Source organism: Spermophilus citellus (assembly GCF_964194105.1).
Source record: "Spermophilus citellus genome assembly, chromosome: 17".
Taxonomy (NCBI): domain Eukaryota; kingdom Metazoa; phylum Chordata; class Mammalia; order Rodentia; family Sciuridae; genus Spermophilus; species Spermophilus citellus.
Window position 1 is genome coordinate 64,148,109 of NC_138199.1, and position 20,349 is coordinate 64,168,457.

Here is a 20,349-nt window from a genome sequence, read left to right on the forward strand (position 1 = left end):
ACAACACTAGAAACTACAAATTTTTTTTATATTAAGATTTTTAAAAATTAAGTTAACCTGAATTCTGTATATACTGTAGCATTTTTCATGACTCATCTTTAATTAATGCCAATACAGTGAAGCTGTATTTATTATATTTTGAATTAGAATTTATTATATTTTGAATTATATATTTGAATTATTATATTCTGAATGAGGTCAAAATTCACATAAATTTAAATTGTACACTTACCTACTATCTGTCCTCTAACTGTATCATTGTCATTTGGCCCAAGTTTGCACAGATCCAACCTCTGATCTATTTCAAATCAACAACAACAAGAAAAAATTGTAATTAACCGGTAATTAATTCTAACATCTATTAAGTGACAATTTACATAATCCATTAGAAATCAGATCACTTAAGGAATTAATCATGTTTTAATTATAAAACAAATTTTAAAATACTCTTAGCTGTATATATAATTAGTATAAATATCTCAACAAGTGTTGGTAATTAGGACTTCAAAAATTACAACAACAGTGGTGTATTACATTATCAATAGGTAGTTTTTTCTTTCCAAAGCTTTCAAACTACTTCAGTTTTAGTTGTGGCTTACATCTTAATAGCTGTTGGTCTTAAACAACCTGAGCCTTGGTTTTCTCATATATGATAAAACTTGCCTTACATTTTTTTTTATAACTTTATTTATTTATTTATTTTTATGTGGTGCTGAGGATGGAACCCAGGGCCTTGCATGTGCAAGGCGAGCACTCTACCTCTGAACCATAACCCCAGCCCCTTACCTTAGATTTTTTAAGGATTAAATGAGATAATTACAAATCTCAGTACAATATCTGACATGTAAGTGTTCATTAAATGTTAGATGACATTATTATTATTTTTATGCAACCATTCCAAATGACACATACACACAATAAATATTAATAAGAAGCCAAAGGAAAACTTAAGATCTGAGTTTGATTTAGTTCTGCCACTAATCATTTAGGGGCAACAAATTTATTCTCTTCAGTGCCTCAATTGTAAAACAAATACAACTTTGACCTGGCCCTCTAAGGAACAATGTCACCCATTAGCATGCTGGTTTTACTTTAATTATAACACATATAGCATTTTAAAACTTGCTTCTTCAATAATCATGAATTGGTAAAAGGAGGAGACCATATCTTAGTCTTTGTATCCTCCAATTCAATCTGGAAGAACACTACACATCAGGTGCTTAAAAATGGCTGATACTAGCCCATGGCACACGCCTGTAATCCCAGCGGCTTAGGAGGCAGAGGCAGGAGGATCAAGAGTTCAAAGCCAATCTCTGCAATTTAGCAAGGCACTAAGCAACTCAGTGAGGCCCTGTCTCTAATAAAATGGAAAACAAGGCCAGTGGTGTGGCTCAGTGGTCAGTGCCCCAGAGGTCAATCCCAGTTTTAAAAAAAAAAATAGTTGATACTATCACTACATATAAAAAAGCTCAAATAAATTAATGCTATAAAACATTTACAAGCAGCACAAAGAAAATTCTGTACCCCAAACTACAACTGCTGGCTATCCAGACAAAAACACAAAATGTTTTTTCCCTCTGCAAAATAAATGGTGCTACTGGGTTGGCTATACAGCGGATGTCTGCAGAGCATGTTCCCTCTTCTCCTATTCAGTTCTTCCAATGTGGCATACACCCTTTGTCAGAGGCTTTTGCTTTTACTTCTCAGTCAACAAGATCCATGCCTTTTTCATCTTTGTATCACCAAGGTTTAATAAACATTGTGTAACCTGAACAAGGGATAATGCCAGACATTTATTTGATCTGTAAGTTTTACGTTTGCCTGCTGGATTGGGAAATAAATGTTTGTTTTTACATGTAGACCTTTTCCAAACCCAACCTCTCTTTCCTGTTGGTCATCACCCTGTTAACCCAGAAATTTAAGGATTTCTCAGATTCCTTTAAATTCCTGTGATTCAGAATTTCTAGCTCTATTTTCTCCCTTTTTCTTAACAGGTGAACATTTGTAAATCTGGGCTGTGGTATTGCAGTCCATTAAAAGAGTTCATCTCTTAATATATATTCAATGCTATATTTACTGTTTCTTAAACTTAAGTTCCTTAGTTAAATTTTATGAGTTTATTAGTACAGGCATCTGGGCCAAAATTTCATGATAATAACAATATTTTTTTATATTGTATAAAAAAAGAATTTTGTAGAAACAACAACAAAAAAAATCTGTTGAAAAAGATATTTCCGGGCTGGGATTGTGGCTCAGCGGTGGAGCGCTCACCTAGCATGGGCGGGACCTGGGTTCGATCCTCAGCACCACATAAAAATAAAGACATTGTGTTGTGTACATCTACACCAAAAAATAAATATTAAAAAAAGAAAGAAAAACATATTTCCATCTATGTTCCAATGGGAAGACATTACAAAAATATAGAAGTAATTTTTAATATATCTTTATCATACATGCCACTCTCAGCTTTGTCAATTATATGAATTACACTTGTTAAAAATCAATCTGTCCATCTGTTATGGATATAACTTCTAACATCTTGATTTTGGTATATCTCCTAAAGGCCAGGCTGATGATAAACTGAACCTAATTTATAGTTAAGTAGTTAATACAACTATGCTGTACTCAAAATAATGTCTTATCTTTAACTTTTAATTTTGTTCAGCAGTTTTATATAACAATCTTATCTACTAAAAATTCTCCCTTAACTGCCACCTAAAACACTCCAATCACCTAAATAAAAACTCAATTTCATCTCACAGATCCACCAAAACCAGAAAAAGATGCTAAGAAATTTAAAAAGGCATATGTACTTTTAACACCTTTCTTTTCATCCTTCTGAAGTTCACAAAATAAATACAGACCAGGAATTTTCACCAATGTTTCAGACATACAGAAGTTAGATTTCTGAACCCCTATAACATAATATAATTAAAATCATTGTAACAATTAAAATAACATAATAATAAATAACATATTTTTAAATTCAAAAATCACTAGTATCTACTCACAACCAGTGTCTTTGAGGCGGTTGATAGCATTGGAAAGAAGACGAACACAACCAAGAAATCCAGCACCTTGTTTTTTATGGATCTTCTTGTGATTCCATACACTGATTGTAACTGAATCAGACTTTCCAATATACCTAAAAAATAAGATGGCAACATAGGTAACTTGGTAGTTACAAGGGGTATAAAATTTTTCTTTTGTCCTTTTTATATTCTGAAGTTACAAATATATTTCAAAGTATGGCTAGCTAGGTCATGCAAAATCTGTTTTGATTTCAATCAATCTCCAGGTCTGAATTTAAATTTTTAAAAATCTTAAAATATATAGAAATAATTTTTAATATATCCTTGTCATACCTGCTACTCTCAGCATGGGTAACAATGCTGGTTAGTTTAAAAAAATAAAATAAAAAATAAAAGCTCTAGCAGCTAGTGTCTAGTAACAAGGGAGTTTATAACAATTATTTCTTTCTAAGAACAAAAATCCTAAAAAGTACTTCTATTGGTTACTCTTAAAATATAGTTCAATCACATGACCTACCATCTCAGAGACTTACTTCACTTTCAAGGGACATTGTCAAGGCTGACAGACCAAAAATCTGACCTACCTGTTATATTTTTAAATGTTGTAGAACAAAAGCTGTTTGTAACGCTTTTCCCCTGCTTCTTCCCTGTATGCAGGCCTTGAGGGAGCAGGACTCTTGTAGATTTCACTTTACTGCCTGCAGACAAGCAGAGCAGGGAAAAGCGTTACTGTTCTTGTCTATGCATATGTCTGCAATTACATAAAAGCTCCACCACAGCCAATTGTTAACATGGAATCAACCCATGCAAAAACATATAACATAATTATATCAGTATAAACTAACTTCATTTCAAGACTCTAAGATGTCAAATTTTTGGTCCAGCAACCTTGATCATAAAAGTATCATTTAGTTTAAAAAAAATTACTTACTATATAAAAAGTATAAATCACTTAAATGAGGGCTAAAACTTTAAATAAGAACATGGAAGGCATACTTGAGTCCCTGGATCCAGTTATACCTAAAGAATGTCCGCCCAGGGTTCTTAATTATACAAACCAATCATTTCTTTTCTAAAATGAAGCCAATTTGAATTTGGCCTCCAATGCTTACAAATGAAAAGATATGAACTAAAATATCAATCAAGACACAAACACCAATTTTCCAACACATCTATAACATATATCTTGGTATGTATCTACTGCATGCTACATCAAAATTCCAGAACCAGGATCAAGCATTAAACAAATAAATCACCTCAAACTAAACATTAAAAAAAAAAAAAAAAAAAAAAAAGCATGTTAAATCAGTTTCCCAACTAGCTGGCCTGAACTGTACATATGCTGAAATACGGATTTTAAAGGTATCAGAAATTTAAAAAAAAAAAATTTTTAAGTTTTGGAGTTTTTTAAAATTAAGGCATTGTACATAGTAGTTGAGTTCATTTTGACAAAATCATGCATGCAAGGAATTTTATTTCAATCCCCATTTCTCCCCACCCTGGCTGATCCTCTCCTTCTCCCTCCCCTTTTCTCCTTCCTCTACTCTACTGGTCTTCCTTTAGCTGCTTATTTAATTTTGATTGGTACTTTCTAAATATACAAAAGCCCTTTGTTACCTTTATATATGCATGTAACATAATTTTGTTAAATTCATTCCATATTTCTTTCCCTTTCTCTTCCTCCCTCCTCATTCTCTACCTTCTACTCCACTGATCTTCCCTATACATTTATGATATCTAATTCCCCTGGCCAACCTTCTTTCCCATATTTTGCTCTAGCTTCTACATATAGGAGAATACATTCCCTGATTTTCTGAGTCAGGCTTAATTCACTTAGCATGATATTCTCTATTTCTATTCATTTACCAGCAAATGCCAACATTTCATTCTTCTTTATGGCTGAGTAAAACTTCATTATGTATATATATCACATTTTCTTGATCCATTCATCTATTGACAGGCATCTGGGCTGATTCCATAATTTGGCTATAGTGAATTGTGCTGCTATAAACACTGAAGTGGCTGTATCACTGCAATATGTTGACTATAGTTTTTTTGGACAAATACAAAGGAGGAGGATAGCTGGGTCATATGGTGGTTCCATTTCTAGTTTTTAAGGAATTTCCACACTGTTTTCCAGAGTAGCTGTACTAATTTGAGTCTCAACAACAATGTATCAGTGTATCTTTTTCAACACATCTTCACAAGCATTTATTATTATATGTGTTCTTGATAATTGCCATTCTGATTGGAGTAAGATGAAATTTTTGTGTAGTCTTGATTTGCATTCCCTGATTGCTAAAGATGCTGAACATTTTTTCACATATTTGTTGGCCATTTGTGTTTCTTCTTTTGAGAAATTCTATTTAGGTTTTTCTGCATGCATACCACCACACGTTTTATGTACACTATGATGTGAAAAGATTGGAAATCTCTACATTAAGCTGCAATACACATTTGGTAATTACAGACCTTCTGGAAAATAGTCAAACTATGAATTACTAAAAATCATTAATTGTACTGTATTGCTTAAGTGTACATGTCACAAACATTCTGTCCAAATATTCTGAGCCAGAAATGAATCAGAACTATAATAATTTTTTATACCTAGTGAAGTATCTGTTCTCAATTTAAGGAAACTTCATTCAATATAACATATAGCACATAAAAGTCAATCATTTTATAACTGAAAGTTAAACAGAGGCTTCTATTAGGTTCTACTAAAACTTCTTCAAAAAATATATGATTTATAAATAAGCCTCAGGACATTCTGTCATGAAGGATACTTCTATATGAAAACATAACATTATCATACAGACCAAAATATGATGTCTACATTAAAGATTTTTGGCTAAAATATAATTATCAGAATTTGTAAACTTATCCAATTTAAGGTAAAGATTTTTCAAAATGATTCTAAGCATTTCCCTGATCTTTTCCCTTTCAAGGTGTATCTTGGAAACAAGCAAGATGAAATCTAGGGCTGGGGATGTGGCTCACTGGTGAGGTGCTTACCTGATATGTGCAAGGCCTTGGGTTCAATCCCCAGCACACACACGCATGCACACACACACAGAAAGGAATCTAAGAAGTACATGAAAAGTTGCTCAATATTGCAGTTGGGCACAGTGGCTACACACCTGTAATCCCAGCAATCTAGGATGCTGAGGCAGGAGAATCCCAAGTTCAACTCTAGCCTCCACAACTTAGTAAGGCCCTATGTAACTCATCAAGACCCTGTCTCAAAATGAAAAATAAAAAGGGCTGGTGATGTAAGAATGTAGCTCAGTGGTAAAGTATCCCTGGGTTCAATTGCCAATACCAAAAAAAAAAAAAAAAAGCTCAACATTGTTAGTTAAAACCACAATGAAGTTATCAATTCATACCCACTAAGATCACTATAATTTTTTAAGAAAAATAATAAGCATTAGCAACAGAGGAATAGAGAAAATGCCCTGAAATTTTTCATATGAAAACGCTCGCCTAGCATGTGCAAGGCCCTTGGTTCAATTCTCAGCACCACATAAAAATAAATAAACAAAATAAAGATGATATTGTGTCTAACTAAAAACTAAAAGTTAAAAAAAAAACACAATAATCACAAAAGACCAAAATTAGGATGCCATTAGCAATAATCTAAACTTGTACTAATCCAAAACCCATGCTGTTCCAGCCACATGGGATTAGTGAATATTTCAAATGTGGTTAAACCAAACTGAAGTGGGATGTTAGGTAGAAAGAAAATAAACCTCTGATTTCAAAGACAATATATGATATAATAGCTCAATATTTTATATTGAATGTATGTCAAAATGTCGATATTTTAGACACTGAAATTAAATAAAATATATTATGCTTAATTTCTTCTGCTTTTGTTTTTCAATATGGCTACTGGAAAATTTAAAATTACAGATGAATTACCACTTGTGGCTCACATATTTCTATTGATGCTAATCTAGACCTTAAATATAATGGAGTAATGTATTTGAAATTTGGAACAAAAGTTATATCTGGGACTGGGGATGTGGCTCAAGCGGTAGCAGGCTCGCCTGGCATGTGTGCGGCCCGGGTTCGATCCTCAGCACCACATACAAACAAAGATGTTGTGTCCGCCGAAAACTAAAATTAAATATTTTTTTAAAATTCTCTCTCTCTCTCTTAAAAAAAAAAAAAAAGTTATATCTGACCTTACAGTCTATACCCAAACTATCAGGTAAAAAGGCGAAATATATTATTAGATCATATCTCAAAAAATTTTTTCTATTTTTGCACTCTCAAAATGACAGTGGAAGATAGACTTCACCAAAACAGGGGAGTAAGCAAAACACAGGAAGTCACTGGAGCTAGAAGAAACCAAGGCAATTCCTGACATAACGATAAAGGCAAATCCCAGGACAACTGCAAGGCAATTCTTAGAGAACTACCAAACCAGATTAGAGTAAAAGGACAGAGGGCCCTGGAAGGATGTCTCCAAGAAGAAAAATCCAATGGAATATCTAATAGGATTGAATGTATGGTGAGGATGTTTACTTCCGTAGCAGAATTTGGGAATTAATTAATGAGACAGAAAACAAGACAAATGACAGAGATAACTATTAACTTCAGAAACAAAAGTGGTCAAGACAGAAAAAATAATTCTTGTACACCATGTGATACAGCTCTGAATATTTACATAATCATATTCATGTAATCACAGAACAATGATTTAACTACAAAGGTTCATATAACTATACTAAAGAGCTAAGAGAAAGGAAGGGGCAAGTGAGTATCATTATTGGAGTGGGGATGAGTGGTATTAGTTTTAAAAGCTTAATCATCTTCTCAGGTAGGAAATCTTAAAACATCTAAAACCAGGGCTGGGGATGTGGCTCAAGCGGTAATGCGCTTGTCTGGCATGTGGGGGGCGCTGGGTTCGATCCTCAGAACCACATAAAATAAAAAAATAAAGATGTGTGTCCACCGAAAACTGAAAAATAAATATTAAAAAAAAAAATTCTCTCTCTCTCTCTCTCTAAAAAATAAAAATCTAAAACCAGAAACAAAAAAAATAATGGAGATGCTATAAAATATTTTGAAATAGAAGGAAATATCAGAATAAACATCCAAACTCATTAAAGCAGTTAGTTTGAGAATGAGAATAGGGAATGAGAATGGGACCGAGAATACTGTTTTCCACTAAAAACCTTACAGTACCATGTGCCTTTTTTAAAAGGTGAATATACTATGATTAAAATATAATTTAAAGAAAGTAGACACCCAGAGAAGCAATTCTGATTCCTAGTTCTATACTTTTAATTGGCATAGAGTGAATTAATACTTTTATTTCATTGAAAATGGGGGAGGTTCTATATTATGAGCCAGTTTTCCTTTTTTTTTTTTTTTTTTTTTTTTTTTTGTTGGTACTGGGGATTGAATCCAGGCATGCTTTACCAGTGAGCTATATCCCCATTCTTTTTATTTATTTTTTTAAACTCTGACACAGGATCTCATTGTGTTGCTGAACATCTCACTAAATTACTGAGGCTGACCTCAAACTTGCAATGTTCCTGCCTCAGTATCCCTAGTAGCTAATATTATAGGCCACTATACCTGGCCATTTTATTCTTCACAGGCTTTTTAGGGGTACTGCATCTTTCAAAACCAGGTATTAATAGGCTAAAGCACCTTTCCAGGAACTGGGTTTTGTACCTTTCCTGTGAACACCAAATTATACCTTTTCTAACTCAGACAATTTTCTATGATTCTTTTCATATAATATTAATTCTGTATTTTATTTCAAATTAATCATTTAAACCTACAGGTCATAATGCTGATTCCACTTTGGATCGAGTGTATTCTTCACAGTATCTGTAGAATGGCATTGCCCAGATCCATCAACCACCACTTTAGCAAATGGATCAGGAAGGCCTGTGAAGAAAGAGGAAGATTAGTGTTTTAAAGAATATTTTACCATGTAAGATAAAAGATTAATTACATAAAAATTACCATTTGCTACAAAACAAAAGATTATTCCATTCTTTTTCAAAAGTTTAACATTCAGCTACAAATGAAAGTGGCCTACTTTAAGCCACTTAAAGTCACCTCCACATCAAATACCAAAAGTATATTTTTTCTTGTTCCTGCCTCAAAACATTCTCAATTAAAGTACCAAAGTATAGAGTTTACCTCATAATGTGGAAGTTTCCAAGGACTATTACCAGCCCTTTGACCTCAGGAAGGTTCATGGCTCACCCTTTCCAAATGGCTCCCTTGGTAGCTCATTTAAAGAGCTCTTTAAATATAGGTTTTCACATAAGAACATGGGCTACAGATAATCAAATTAACCAACAAATTTTACTGGATAACTAACCATGAGCAATTACAGACTAAACAAGAAGGGTAAAATCTGCCATAAAGGAGCTTACTGTCATAATGGAGATATAAAACATAACAAAAACAAGTGTTTGGCTGTATTGATTAAAATAGCAAACACTTATAATACTATATCAGGTAATATTCTAAATGCTTTATATATATCCTTAATCCTCATAATAACCCTATGAGGTAGATACTGTTATTATCCCTATTTTACTGATAAAGAAACTGAAGCACCAAAGGATTCGTTAACTAGCCCACAGTAATAAGTGGGCTAAACTTCAGAGTCTGAAGTTTAGATTTTAAACCCATACATATGCAGGCTGGCTTTCGAATACTTTCTCTCAACCACTATACTTCCCATTTACCACATGTTTAAACAATAAGTACAACAAATAAGAGCTCAGGAAACCAGGAGGACAGTTCAACTTCAAATAGTATATAAAGGGTGATAGGGCTTTATTATTTAAATAGTAAATAAAGAATGCCAGGGCTGGGGATGTGGCTCAAGTGGTGGCGCGCTCGCCTGGCGTGCGTGCGGCCCGGGTTCGATCCTCAGCACCACATACAAACAAAGATGTTGTGTCCGCCGAAAACTATTAAAAAAAGTCTCTCTCTCTCTCTCTCTCTCTGTCTCTCTCTCTCTCTTTTAAAAAAAAAAAATCAGTCCTAAAATGGGCTGAGAAAAAAAAATAAAATAAAATAAAGAATGCCAAGGAGGGTACAATAATATTTAAAGGGCTTAGAGGAATCTAAACAAGGTATTTGTGCTAAAAGTAAGTATTATTTGGAGAGATAAGACTGAACTAGTAAGAGAAGCTTAAAAGTCAGAAAACAGGTTTGGAATAATTTAGCTTATCAGCAAGGCTACAAGTTCTTGAGCATGGCTGTAAATACAGTCATATTTTTCTGTTAGTAGTATTCAGGGTAGACCAGGGAAAGGAAAGATCGTAGGCCCAGAGATTTCTGGGAAGTTGTTGTATAATCCTACAGCAGGATGAGAAGCCTGGAATTAGGGAAATCACATGAAAAGGGAAAGGAAATGACAGTTAAAAGACCTACTCTATTAATAAGAAACTACTGTTAAAGATGTCACCACAAAAACAGTCAGTGGTGCTTTCGACAAAAAGAAGAAAATCAGAGGAGGAACTAAAAACATTTAAGAAAAAAAAATGACAATTTAGATTTTAGATATAGTGAGAGCAGACTTCTTCATGAAAAAGGCTGAAAACATTAGAAGAAATGCTAGTAGGTGTTGATAACTGGAAAATTTTTGCATCTCAAGATCTACAGTAATTTTTTAAGTCAAGATCTAATTTTTCAAGATTCATAGACAGACAGATATCAGTTATCCAAAGCTGGGCACAGTGGCTCACACCTGTGATCCCAGAAGCTCAGGAGGCTGAGGCAAGACAATCCTGAGTTCAAAGCCAGCTTCAGCAACTTAGAGAGGCATTTAGCAACTCAGCAAGATCCTGTCTCTAAATAAAATATTAAAAAGGGCTGGGGATGTTGCTCAATGGTTAAGTACTCCTGGGTTTCATCTCAGTACCCCACCCCTGCCCCCAAAAAAGAAAGAAATCACTTTATCCAGTTCTCCAATTCTATGATCTATCACCTTCAAATAAACAAGGGAAAAACCAAACTTTAAGCATTAAGTTTTAAAGAAACTTAAGTTAGGATATTAAATCTATTTAATTATATTATTTTTAAAGTTTAGTCCTATTCATATTATTTCAGTAATACCTAACCATTTGTAAAAGTGTTTAATGGAAGAATATTTTTACCTCTTCCTTCAATAGCAGTTAAGTATTTTCTGGGAAGAGTCCACTCTAACTTGTTCTCTTGATTCTACTAAGTAAACATAAATGTATGCATGTATGGAAACAAATGCAAACAAAAATCACATTTCTGGCTTTTCCTTTGGGTGTTATTTAATTAATTAGAGAATTAAGGATTAAGGGAAATAACTATTTCCACACAAACCTCCAGATGTGGCATCCAGATCCTTAATGAAATAGAAAAGTCTGAGTCCCGGGTGCCTTTGTTTTTCTTTTGTTAAATGACACAACAAACCAAAATATAAGCTCTACACACACACACACACACACACAAACAAAAAAAAAAAAAAAAAAAAAAAAAAAAAAAAACACCTGGGTTTCAACCTGATTGTTATTCTACAAAAATTTGAGAGTAAACTTACTCTAATGTGGTCAAAAGTGATCAAGTTTTCTGACACTAGTGAGACCTCTAGTGGTAAATATAAAGTGGCTAAAGTGTTTTCTGTATTTTAAAAATTTCTGTTCTCCCCATAATTTCAAGAACCTCCTTAATACACAAATGTACTCAGTGAATGGAAAGAATAATGATATATATGTATGTGCAGTTGTTCTAGAGAAGCAAGACTATTTATTTTTATTTTTATATGGTGCTGAGGGTCAAACCCAATGCCTCATACATGCTAGGCAAGCAATCTACCTCCGAGTACACCTCCAGCCCTGAAATAAGTATTTTAACTTAAAATTGGATTTCTTTCCAAAAGAAAGAAAACTTTATTTTTGATAGAATAAAGACAAAAAGAAAACATTTAACGAATACATCTTGCTTCTGAATGACTTTGATTTGGCTTCTATAAAATATTTTAATACATCATCTTACACAAAAATATTTTTTGAATGTTGCATTAAAAAGAGAAAAAAATAGCCAGGCACAGTGATGCACGCCTGTAATCCCAGCAGCTTGAGAGGCTGAGGCAGGAGGATAGGAGTTCAAAGCCAGCCTCAATAAAAATGAGATGCTAAGCAACTCAGCAAAACCCTGTCTCTAAATAAAATAAAAAAGGACTGGATGTGGCTCAGTGGTTAAGCGCCCCTGGGTTCAATCCCTGGTGAGAGAGAGAGAGAGAGAGAGAGAGAGAGAGAGAGAGAGAAAACAAAGACAATATCTCTAAAGAAAATAGATAATGGACATATGGATAGATACATGATAAAACTAACAGCAGTAGAATTTACATGTTTCCTCATGGTTGAAAATTTTCCTGCTGAAATTTTGGGGGAAGGGGGAAGTATTTTTTTAAGAGACAATGATCTTGAAAACAGTTTCAAAATATGAGTTAACAAAACTTTGCCAGCAAGGTAATTAACAGTTATTATGCCTTAGAACAACTGGTATCTCACATGCAAATTACTTTACAAAAGACAATACATGGCAGAATTTTTTTCAACATAGTAAAAAAATATTTATCTATTTCCTCACTCCATAGTTATTTTCCATAGTAAAATTTACTTTTCTCATTGAACACAATTTAAACTAAATCACAAGCAAAACTTACCTATGTTTTACTATTAATAATAACTGCATTCTGGGCTGGGGCTGAAGCTCAGTGGTAGAGAGCGCCCGCCTCGCACGTGTAAGGCACTGGGTTCGATCCTCAGCACCACATAAAAATAAATAAAGATACTGTGTCCAACTACAACTAAAAAAAATTTTAAAAAATAATAACTGCATTCTGATCAATCATATACTCAAATTTTAAAATTTACAAACTCAATTTTCTCTGAAATTAATGTGGACAAGTCTCAACTTATAAAGAGGTAAAAAATATCCCAAAGTACAGGTGTGAATCTATCACAGCAGAGATCTAGAACCATGGTCAGTGTGAATCTGCAAGATATTTCCTCCCCTGGCTGACTCCTTTCTGAAGGCCTAAGATAAGCTCTCCTGTTTCCCTTCCCCCGCCATTAGGTATCTCCCATTCTGAGTTTTAAAAATAATCACAGTTTTCCCTGATCTTATTATCCCTATAGCAAATCTCACTCTTTTTTCTTAAATTATTATTTTTTTAATCTATAAATGGACACAATACCTTTGTTTTATTTAATTATTTATTTTTATGTGGTGCTGAGGATTGAATCCAGTGCCTCACATATGCTAGGCAAGCACTCTACCACTGAGCTACAATCCCAGGCCCAGGTTCACACTTTTAAAATTATCATTTTTACTGCCTACACTAATGAATAAGGAAGACAGCCTTCTTTCTTTCAACTACAACTTAAGGAAGGTCCCATAAAGGATTACACTCAATTCTCAGAGGCTTACAAAGAATTGAAGTAAGATTCCTCTAGATTTTCAAGGAAAACTATCTGGACATTTTATTGAAGAAGCCATGCCTTGGGATTATGGGGGAAGGAAATGAATCTGAAAAGGAAGGCTGAGAGACAACATTGAAGGTTTTATCTTCAAGCCATAGCAGATGTCCTAGAAGGTACAGAAGTAGCTGTAAGAGTGCTCCCTCACTTCATCCCTTTTCTCCTTATCACCAGCCTATCTAATCCTATCTGCTGCTCTGCAGTTTTACTAGGATAAATCCTATCTCAGATCAACCTTAAGGAAAGTTAAGAAAAAAAGCTCACCTTGGTTATTAGGTTATTAGTATCAAGGAGGAAGTGGATCATTGATTGCAGCATGATAAATTATAAACTGGTGGCAGCAAGGAGAGACGGGGAGTTCTATTGCCACTGAGCTCTCCCCTTGCTGTGACATCTTGTGTGATCAAGAGCTCATGGTATACGAATTAAAGACTGCTTGCGATTTTCTTCCTATGTTTCAAATTATTCTATTAAATGGCTTTCCCATGTAAACACAAAGGCACATGAAAAGATGTAACTTTATAGATTGTTATTTTTAAAACCTTAATTCAGGTTCTACTCTAGGAATTTTATTCCATGTGGAATAAAGTAAGTATAATTTTAAAACACAGTGGTGCACGACTGTAATCCCAGCAGCTCAGGAGGCTGAGGAAGAAGGATCCCAAGTTCAGAGTCAGCCTCAGCAATTTAGTGAGATCCTGTCTCAAAATAAAAAACATAAAAAAGATGGCCAGGGATGTCACTCAGTGGTTAAGTACCCCAGTTTTCAATCCCTGGTACCAAAAAAAATAAAAACATATCAAGAGCTTTTTTAAAAAACAAACAAACAAAAAAAAACACTCAAACACCTGAAAATTATACCATACCAAATCTGTACAAACAGCATGTTTTTCCTGGGTGATAGGCCTTAAATTTTAAAATCTAATGAATTGCTTCTGTTTTTAATTTCAAATATTTTACATATAAAATTCTGTTGAATAAGACATTTTTACTAAAAATTGTGTCATTTTTACTCAATAATAACTATTGTAAAGCATGAAATTACAAGGGTAAGATTTTTCACACACAAAAGGTACTTCCCAATCCTCTCTCACAAAACTTAACCCTAAAGAAAGCCACAAAAAATTTTACAACCACTTGTTTGCCATATTCATAGTCAATTCACTACACATAAGCACATCTACAATCTACAATCAAATGTGACATATTTCATTCCTACAACTCTGTAAATTCTAAGAAGGCTCAATAACTTTTTTTAACCTCCCATTAAATTCTAAAATTTATTGGTAAAATTTCCTACAAAATGTGAAAAAAGAAAAAAGTATTCAAAAAATATTTTCTTAAAAATTTTCTAAAAACCTAGTAATATGCACAACTTTCACATGTATTACACACATCTGCATATACACACACTCATATAAATATCCATAAGGGTAAATAAAAGGAAAGGGATTAGGGTAAAAAGCACAAAATCCCCTAGAAAAATGTGATGCTTAATGGCTTTGAACCAAAGCATTCATAAAATAACACTGAGTATAAAACAACAATAAGTGTTGGTGAGGATATGGGGAGAAAAGGCACACTCATACATTGCTGGTGGGACTGCAAATTGGTGCAGCCAATCTGGAAAGCAGTATGGAGATTCCTTGAAAAACTGGGAATGGAACCACCATTTGATCCAGCTATCCCACTCCTCAGTTTACATCCAAAGGACTTAAAACAACATACTACAGGGATACAGCCACATCAGTGTTTATAGCAGCACAATTCACAATAGCTAAATTGTGGAACCAACCCAGATGCCCTTCAGTAAATGTATGGATAGGGAAACTCTGGTGAATATACTCAATGGAATATTACTCAGCATTAAAGGAGAATAAAATCGTGGCATTTTCAGGTAAATGGATGGAGTTGGAGAATATAATACTGAGAAGTAAGCAATCCCAAAAAAAACAAAGGCCAAATATTTTATTTGATATGAGGATGCTGACTTATAATGGTAATAGGTTGGGGGGGGGAGCATGGGAAGAATGGAGGAACTTTGGATAGGGCAAAGGGGAGGGAGGGGAAGGGAGGAAACATGGGGGTAGGAAAGACATGGAATTAGTTAGACATCATTACCCTAAGTACTTGAGTGAAGACACGAATGGTGTGAAAATACTTTGTGTACAACCAGAGACTTGAAAAATTGAGCTCTATATGCATAATATGAAATGAATTGCATTCTGCCGTCATATATAACAAATTAGAATAAATAAATAATTTAATCTAAAAAAAACACTAAGTATATCTCTGAATAGAGAAATTCCTAAACTAGGCAATTCTAAAAATATTATCTAAAAAAATTTACAAAAGATATGCAAGATTTATATTTAAAGTTAATTTACTTACGGAAAAAATCCTTTTTCACCAAGTTTTTTGCACAGAGTACTGTAAAGGAAACAAAAAAATACATGGGAAAAATTAAAATAAAATGGTAAGATTGCACTGTTTCATTTTAAAACACTGAAAACAACAGTGGATAATTAAACCCTTACTGCAGTGCTTGTATGAAATATGATCACAAACTTTCATTAAAGACTAACAAACAAAAGACAGCTGAACAGCAATGGTTGCAACTTTAGCAATGATCACCAGTAACAGCTGAGGGCAAGAAATGTATAAATCTGATATTCTTAATCAAGACCCAATTCCTATCTTCATCAAGACCTATTAGAAAAATCCAATGGCAATGAGAAAAATAATTCTAAGGGAAAGATACATAAATTCAGGTTGTCATGTCTATTTTAAGGATAAAATAATTTTACATTTAAGAGGATCATACACAAGACAAATGAGACATTTTAAAAATAACATGTTGTTACTATCAAAATGCCACAGAAGCTTTGTAGGAGAAATAAATTACCATCCCCTAAATCATCAGCTCAATGACATGATGGGCCTAATCTTTTAAAATTTAAAATTAGTATATTAAAGCTAGAGATCACAAATCTGAATTTTCTTGCATTAAAGTATTACTTAAATAGAAGTATGTGAGTATATTAAAAGTCACTGAATTGAACACTTTACAAGGATAAATTTTACAGTATATAAATTCTATTTCAAATTAAAAATTGCTAGTTATATAGAGCCATAAACTTACATGTCTTTAAATCAACTTCATTAGAGAAAAAGGTCCATTTTCATATATTCTTAATTAAATCTATACAATATATATGTAATGTATGGCTAATTTGTATCCACTTCTATTTGCAGTTTTAGTGATCTGTTTCATTAATTATAATTACTGGAAGTTTAGAGTATAAAACTCATTTGACAAAATAAACTTGGGGAAAAGTCTAAATTTAAGCAATCACTTTAGAAATATAAATAAATATTATTTTGAAAACAGATGTTATCAGTAAATAAATGAAATAGCAAGTAAGCACAATGATTTACTTGTCAGAATCTCAGACCATGTTTTTAAAAACATAAAAAATCATGGAAACCAGAGCTATACCTAAGAAGTACCAAATTACAAACTGGATTCAAAAGAATCTCTCCCCAAATTTTTATCATCATATAAACATACATTCAAATCCAAAATTATAATCCTTGATATTAATGAGGTGATTTTTTAAGCCACGACCTATCCCATAATTCATTAAGTGAAACCATTTCAATTCCTATTTTAAAGAAATTTTTAAAAAATGAAAATTTCTCTATAACTTCTTGTCACAAACTTACTCTTTTCATACTTTTCCCCCCCCTTTCACTTACAATGCCCACACTCCGGTCTCTAGATGTCATATACACTCTACCACGTTCTCAGAGACCTCGAGTGCCACCTCACACATCTACCTTGTCTCCACTTTGTCAGCATTTAAATTTACTCAAGTCCTAAGCAAGTTTCCCTCTAGCAACCTGTTCCCTTTCTTATGATATTTCTTCAAAAGAACTGTCTACACTTTGATTTCACTTCTTTACCTCATTCCAACACCTCAATCCACTTAATTTGTCTTATTCCCTCATCACAAAATGCTTTTCTCCAAAGGCTTAGGGACCTAATTATTAAATCCATCTAAAGGATATTTCCATTCCTTATCACGCCGGACCCTCAGAGGCATTTACCATTATTGACTACTCTCTCTTCTGGAAGCTCTCTCTCTTTTTGCTTCTGTTTAAAAGCACATTCATATAGTGCATAAAACTCAATTCTAAGTCTTCCTTGCCAGATCTTCTTATACTCCATCCATAAAAGTTGAGGTTCTTTAGGGTTTTGTCCTAGGTCCTCTCTTTTCACTCCGTAACCTGAGGATTACAGATGCCCATTTTTTGGTAAACTTTGGAATTATATGTAAATTTCTATCAGTATGTGTATTTTTCTAGGAAAAGGAACTCCTAACTTTCCTGGAAGAGAATTCACAAATTGATAACACTCTTCCTCCTTCTAGAAATATAATTTTGAAGGGCTGGGGTGGTGGCTCAGTGGTAGAGTGCTCGCCTAGCATGCATGAGGCACTGGGTTCAATCCTCGGTACTACATAAAAACAAACTAATGTATTCACCTAAAACTAAAAAGATACATACATAAATAAATATTAAAAAAAAGAAATATAATTTTGAAGAGTCACTTTTCCACATATTCTCCTGAGTCTTTACTCCTTTACTCTATGGTTTTAATGATACCTCAATCTCAAAATCAAAATCTTAGCTATATCCTGAACTTCAAGTCCACAAAACTAAATATGTTCACAAATGAAATCACCATCCTCCTCTGCCCCCAAAAATGTTCCTCCCTCCAGTTTCATTCAATAAACAGCCTTGCTTTCCTCTCTTTTGCTCAAGTCAGAAACTGACACAGCAATCTTCACTATTCCTCTCTCTCCCCATCTCTTGGCAATTACCAATTCTAATCAATTCTCTCTCTGATATATCCCTCATCTGTCCACTTCTCTCTAGAAATGAGTACCACAGCACCTTAGTTCAAGGTCACTATCAACTAGTGTCTAGAAAATTGCCATAGCCTCCTAATTAAGTCTCCTGCCTCAAGGCTCACCCCCACCAGTTATACATACTTGACCCAAAGTGATCTTTCTAAAAATGTGCTCTCACCCATTTCCCTTCCTCCCATCCTTAAAGAATGGTCTTCTGACCCAAAATTATATTGGCTTCAATGCCCTTCAAAAGCTCTGGCTTCGTGGCGCTGGCCTCACACATTCAGGGCCCTGGGCTCAATCCTTAGCACCACATAAAAATAAATAAATATAAGAAAAAAAAAGAGCTCTGGATTCTATTACCTCTTTGTCCTCATTTTTTTCATCAAAACTCCCCCTTAAATCCCCAAGTATAAAATCCAGCCATACTAAACTTTCACTTTCTCAGAGGCACTCCCATTTCTCACATGACCACAGCCCTGAGATGCCATTTCCACTGTCTCAAAAACATTCCGCCAGGCTTCTTCACCTGCTCATCTTTTAAGTCTCAAAAAGGGAAGGAAATCTTTTACAGCATGTTTCTCTTAACCCTTGACAGACTTGTATTTTCCCCATACTTATGACAAGCACTTTTCACATTTTATTATAACTTTTTTTTTTTTAAAGAGAGAGGAGGGAGGGAGAGAGAGAGAGAGAGAGAGAGAGAGAGAGAGAGAGAGAGAGAGAGAGAGAGAGAATTTTTAATATTTATTTTTTAGTTCTCGGCGGACACAACATCTTTGTTGGTATGTGGTGCTGAGGATCGAACCCAGGCCGCACGCATGCCAGGCGAGCGCGCTACCGCTTGAGCCACATCCCCAGCCCTCATTATAACTTTTTAAGTGTAAATTTTTCTTTATAACTATGGCGGTAGCAAACTCCTTATTGTACAAATCATGTCTCCCTTATCTCTTTTTATCTGGCATCTGATGAGCACTCAGTATCTACAGAATGAATGAAACTGACTCCAAAATAACTCAAAAATAGTTTCATTACACAGGATATTTTTAAACTATATAGCGGATAAATTACCAATTCTGATATAATCATGATTTTGACTTATGAAATCCATTTTAAACACACTTTCAGGTCATGTTTAATACTTTCTTTTGAAAATCACAAATGAGATGCTATTAAGGGCAACTAAAAAAATAAAATGAACATTAAAACAAGTTTGAAAGTTTAGGAAGAGAAATTGTATTTTATTAATTAAGAGACTAGGAAAGATAACATCAGGTTCCTAAAAGAAACAAGACTTAGTTTAAAATATTAAATTATCAAAATTGTCAAATTGCTATCCTTAATGCTGGATTCTCATCAGCTCCAGCCAGTTTTGCATAATTATTTTATGCCCTGGAAGCAAACACTCTTATTTGTAATTTTTAAAAGGAAGATTACCAAACATGATCTGAGAACTGGTAATTTTATTTATTTGTATAAATAAATTATTTTCACACATTACAGATTTTACTGAACTGTTCTGGTTTCCTGGGAATTTATCTCAGAGACTAGACCAACAGCTCTGTGGCCTTTCATCCATATAAGTACCAATTATAGGAGTTTAGTGAAATGCTCAAAAAATTCATGAATTCCAATATGACAACTCCTGATTACTTCACAATAATGAATTTTCAATTAAGAATGTGTATGAGATTATCTGAGGAATGTACATAGACTCTTTTTTTTTAATAATGAAAAGTAATACTAAGTTGGGGAGTTCTGAGGCTCAGGAGGAGTGGCAGTCTAGAGGAGGTTTCATTTCTTTTTTATGTTTCTTTCATTTTTTAAAATATTTTTTAGTTGTAGATGGAGACAATATCTTTATTTCATTTATTCATTTTATGTGGTGCTGAGGATCGA

At 33.7% G+C, this 20,349-nt stretch overlaps 2 protein-coding genes across 5 annotated transcripts in view; one reads left to right on the top strand and one right to left on the bottom strand.

Moving 5' to 3' along the window:
• MILR1 (mast cell immunoglobulin like receptor 1) overlaps positions 1-20,349 on the top strand; it is a 234,616-nt gene that overhangs the window by 132,927 nt on the left and 81,340 nt on the right. The window contains exon 8 of one of the 2 annotated variants that reach the window (XR_014019374.1): positions 19,144-19,297. The exons of the other annotated variant lie outside the window; for it this stretch is intronic. The gene's annotated coding sequence lies outside the window, so the exon portion shown is untranslated. Of the gene's footprint in view, positions 1-19,143; positions 19,298-20,349 lie in introns of those variants that run through there. 2 annotated transcript variants of the gene reach the window in all.
• Positions 1-20,349, bottom strand: part of SMURF2 (SMAD specific E3 ubiquitin protein ligase 2) — a 111,587-nt gene that overhangs the window by 45,574 nt on the left and 45,664 nt on the right. For 2 of the 3 annotated variants that reach the window (XM_081271479.1, XM_081271480.1), the window contains exons 2-5: positions 15,926-15,964; positions 8,831-8,939; positions 3,012-3,145; positions 233-298 (exon numbers count right to left, since the gene is read on the bottom strand). In XM_081271479.1, coding sequence (XP_081127605.1) covers positions 233-298; positions 3,012-3,145; positions 8,831-8,939; positions 15,926-15,964 — 348 coding nt within the window. The remainder of the gene's footprint in view (positions 1-232; positions 299-3,011; positions 3,146-8,830; positions 8,940-15,925; positions 15,965-20,349) is intronic. The other variant, XM_081271481.1, reaches the window with a different exon arrangement.